The sequence below is a fragment of the Erinaceus europaeus genome, chromosome 4 (assembly GCF_950295315.1).
Source record: "Erinaceus europaeus chromosome 4, mEriEur2.1, whole genome shotgun sequence".
NCBI lineage: Eukaryota > Metazoa > Chordata > Mammalia > Eulipotyphla > Erinaceidae > Erinaceus > Erinaceus europaeus.
In genome coordinates this window covers 91,714,117-91,718,650 of record NC_080165.1, presented here as the reverse complement: position 1 = coordinate 91,718,650, position 4,534 = coordinate 91,714,117, and the positions used below count along the sequence as shown (strand labels likewise).

The window sequence follows — 4,534 nt, the reverse complement described above, 5'->3', positions numbered from 1 at the left end:
ACTGGAACTTAGGAAACAAAGACAGAAGGGCCAGGCAGCTCCACACCTGGGAGAGCACACATGTTATAAGAACCCAGCTTCAAGCCCACAGTCCCCACCTGCAGAGGAGAGATTTCATGAGCAGTGAAGCAGTGCTGCAGGTATCTCTTTCTCCATCTCTATCTCCTCCTTCCCTCTCAATTCCTCTATCTCTATCCAATTAAATAATTATATTAAAGTAATAAAGTTAAAAAGAAAGAGGAAAGAGACAAAGAAAGAAGGAAAAACTCGAACTTGGTGTAGTGTATTATACCAAAGTAAAGGACTGTGGGGAAAGAAGGGAAGGGGATAGATGTAAAGGACTTGGGAGTCCTGAAGCATTATGTTTGAAAAGAGCCCAATTTGGGGATGAGAGTGTTTTGCAGACATCTATCAAGGACAGGTGAGAAATCGTACTCATGTGTCAACAACTGTATAGCAAAACATTAACTCTCCCTCATAAAGTGATTTTAAAAAAAGGGAGGAGGGAATAGTGATACACTTCAGGGAAATTACGCCTGATTTGCTTTTCCTATTTGTTTTACTATTTCCTTTCTCTAAAAATGTATAGTCACAAATGCTCAGCCCTCCTCTGACCTCCTTTTAGGTGGAAACCTCTTCAACCAGCATCATCGTAGTAACCACAGAAGAAACAAAGTCCTATAAAAAGAGAGACGACAGAGTTATATGCCATCCATCTCAAAGCAGGCTCAAGCTCATCCATCACCAGTTTATCTGGAGAAACTACAATGGCTTGTGTGAGAATGTCATCTATGGTGAGTTCTTCAATAGTATATGATGTTTTTGTTAACTTGGACAGATACTATTTCTGAACTACAGGCATAAAAATAGAGATCCAAGAAAACTGATATGTGTAAAGTTGAAAGATGAGATTAAAACAGAAAAATAGCTCTATGAAAATAGACTACAGAAGAAATGTCATATGATGCTGTGAAAGAATGCTTAATTGAAAGTCTTCCTGAGTATAATGGAGTTATAATAGCATTTTTCTCTTAAATTAAAAATAGGGTCACTAACTACTAAATTGTAGCAATAACTTTTCTCTCTATTATTGTATTAGTATACCATGCCCTTAGTATACCAAAATTTCTAGTCTAATTTGGTATTTGTACAACTGAAGTTTATCAAAATAGGGGGCTGGGCAGTAGTGCACTGGGTTAAGCACACATGGCACTAAACACAAAGATGGGAGCAAGGATCCGGCTTCCTACCTGCAGGGGAGTTGCTTCACAAGCGGTGAAACAGGTCCGAGAGTGTCTTTCTTTTTCTCTCCCTCTCTGTCTTGCCTTCCTCTCTTGATTTCTCTCTGTCCTATCCAACAACAACAGCAATAACAACAACAAAATGGAAAAGATGGCTGCCACGGGCAGAGGATTCGTAGTGCAGGCACCAAGCCCCAGCAATAACCCTGGAGGCAATAATAATAATAATAATTATTATTATTATTATATAAGAATAAATATATGTGAATTTAGAAAAACTTGGATATATACCTAAGAAAACAAAAGCGAGATTCAGTTTTCAGTTGACATTGGTAAAAACAACATTTCTAAAAGAAGACTAATTCATGTTATGAATTTTCCTACAGTCCTTTCTTCTAAAGTGCACATCAGATGTACTTACATGGGGTTTCACCAGTTACTAGGATAGAAAACAGGAGTACAGCTGGTTATTTGCACTACAAGGTCACTATTCTAATATCTTGACAATGATGAAAACTTGACACTTTTAAGAAAATGACTGTCAATTCATGAATAATGTGGCATTTCTAAGAAAAAAGAAAAAAAGATGTCCAAGAATAGTTTTTAAAAAATATTACTATGGTCTTAACATTTTAGTCATCTAATTGTATTTTTCATGTGACTGAATTGAAGTTAGCATAGACTGTCCTAGGATGTCTAGTATAGTTAGCAATGCAGTGGCATCACAGTTTGTTCATCAAAACCTTATAATAATCCAGTCTTCTTTCTCTCCCCTACTTCTCTCTCTCTCTTTCCCTATTCAATGTCAGTCACTGCTGCTGTTCCTGTGTCTGGTGGCAGTAGTGAAAGCAGGAGTTGCAATACCACGAAATCCAGGATGTCCAACTTCTGAGAACAAGAACTCCCCTCAGCATGTGATGGTTAACCTAAAGACCCTTGACCGGAAAACAAATTTCAGAAGGGCTTCAGATTATCACAATCGATCAACTTCTCCTTGGAATTACCGGTACATACTTTTTATGCCAATTTAGAATGCCAGTTAAGCCACTTTTAGTATGATTCTACTCATCCAAAATCATCAGGCAAACCTGGAAGGGCCACTGTGAATAATAATGGTTCTCAAACCTTTATTCCACAGACTTCTCTGGTAGAGTGCAGGACATGCACACACCCATAACATCTACCCTATTAGTTCTTATTGTCACTGACACCAAAAGTCAACCAAATTAATATGGTCATCATTTTAATACCTATGAGTACCTGAAGTCAATTGTTCACTTATTCCAAAAGTATATATTCACATAGGGAATTAATGCTTGAATTCCCTTTAGAGAGCTACCATTGAGAAGAGCTATTGAAATAAACCAGTAATTAACTGCACTTTTTGTGCATTTTTTTATCTTTTAGTCACATTATCACAGGGAAAAAATATATCTTGGATATGAGAAGACAAGGTGTCATGCTGATTATTTTCACCTTTTTTAAACTTAGTATTAATCTACATTCCCCAACAGATCATATTTTACTATGTCCTTAGTGCATCTGGTGCTTAGATTGCATGAGGCATTAAATGCAAGATTTTTTTTTGATAATTTGATTTTTGGAACTAAGTTCCAGTGATGTGGAACTGCAGAACCATCTACATGTAGGACTTTTTCCATTATTAGAAATCATTCAATTAAAGCAACAGAAAATTGTCAAAATAAACCATCCATTCAGCTGAAGGAGACAAACTACAGAGGGTTTTAAGTTTTTTCTTCATTTCTTAGATCACTACTATATTTTTTCTCAAATTCAGTATCACTTTATTGAGTAAATGTTTATTTACAGGACACTTGTTGGTACAAGGTTAGAATTTCACATTTCTCCAAAATAAGTATTAGTACATTTCACCCTCTGATGGCAATGCGAATTAGTGCAGTCCTTATATAAAATGGTTTGAAGATGCCTGAAAGCATTAAAAATCAACTTACTGTATGGCCAAGAAGTTTCTCATGTAGGCATCAATCCGTTTCTTAATTGCTACATTAATGTGCTACCAGATAAAAATGAAATAGTCTATCCCTATATCCCTATTTCAAGAGACTTCATTAAGTCAGATATACAGCTCTCTTACAGCTAGTTCTTTGGTTATTTACATTTTTTTTTAAACCAGTGCACTGTCTCAGCTCCAGCTTGTATGGTGCTGGGAGATAGAGCCTGGGACTTTGGAAGCTCAGGCATGAAAGTCTTTTGTGTAACCACTATATTATCTCCTCATCCCTCGTCTTTTTGGTATTGGTATTCTCTTCTGTAGCATTCCATGTGTTTAAAAATCCAAGTTTGTCCCAGATGACTCTTTCTTCAGGCTAGCGAGCAGCACTTAGAGAATTTGCAATGTCTGCAATGTATCACTCTGCAAATTTGCCTCCCATTATTTATTCCTGCTTGATTTCCTTCCTACCTTCAAGGAATTTAAAAAAATTTGGCTTTTGTCTCCTCTGCAGTGTGGATGAGGACCCCGAGAGATATCCCCCAGTGATCTTGCAAGCCACTTGCCGCCACATGGGCTGTGTCAATGCTGAAGGGAAGGTAGACCATCATATGAACTCCGTCCCCATTAAACAAGAGATCCTGGTCCTTCGAAGAGAGCCTCGACACTGCCTCCACTCCTTCAGGCTGGAGAAAATGCTGGTGGATGTTGGTTGCACGTGTGTCACCCCCATTGTCCACTATGCAGCTTAAGAGTTTTCAGGCCTGACCTGAAGCTCCCCCACAGAGTTAGTATTCCAGAAATGAAGCCTGAGTCATCTTTCCTCTCCTCAAGAAGGAAAGTTTAAACTGAGTAGTAATTTATGTCTTGTTTGCAGTTCTAAGGGCCTTAAGTTATTTATGTATTTAATATGTCCTTGTAACTTTGGGGCATAAGATTCTAATTTAATAAATTATCTGACTTATTTTTGCATTTTTAAGAAGATTCTACATTTAAGGATTTTTATTATTTAAAACTCAGAACCTCTATATAATTGTTTATGAGTCTATTTATATGTCTTAAAACTCTAGAGAAAAATGAAATTGTGTGATTATCTGTTCTGCCTAGAGAAATCCTAGATAGGATTAAGTAGTGGTTGAAAATTTTTAAGTTTGTATTATATATAGACACGGAATTTTCTCCTCTTCATCTCTTAGGATTGTATGACAGAGCTTCATATTTATTAATCTATTTCTATAAATTGTTGTGAGTTCATAAGAGAGATGGCAAGTCTGACTCTTTGTTCTGTTAATCCTTTACTAATAAAAATTATTTGGGATTA

General features: G+C 36.7%; 1 protein-coding gene across 2 annotated transcripts; it reads left to right on the top strand.

Moving 5' to 3' along the window:
• The first annotated feature begins 767 nt into the window (after positions 1 to 767).
• IL17A (interleukin 17A) lies at positions 768 to 3,965 on the top strand. Of its 2 annotated transcripts, none has more exons than XM_007516519.1 (3): positions 768 to 794; positions 2,051 to 2,247; positions 3,728 to 3,965. In XM_007516519.1, exons 1-3 carry the CDS (start codon positions 768 to 770, stop codon positions 3,963 to 3,965), a joined length of 462 nt encoding a protein of 153 aa, XP_007516581.1. The 2 variants fall into 2 exon arrangements, with proteins under 2 accessions (XP_007516581.1, XP_016040798.1); XM_016185312.1 differs by having other exon boundaries at positions 783 to 809.
• The last annotated feature ends 569 nt before the right edge of the window (positions 3,966 to 4,534 follow it).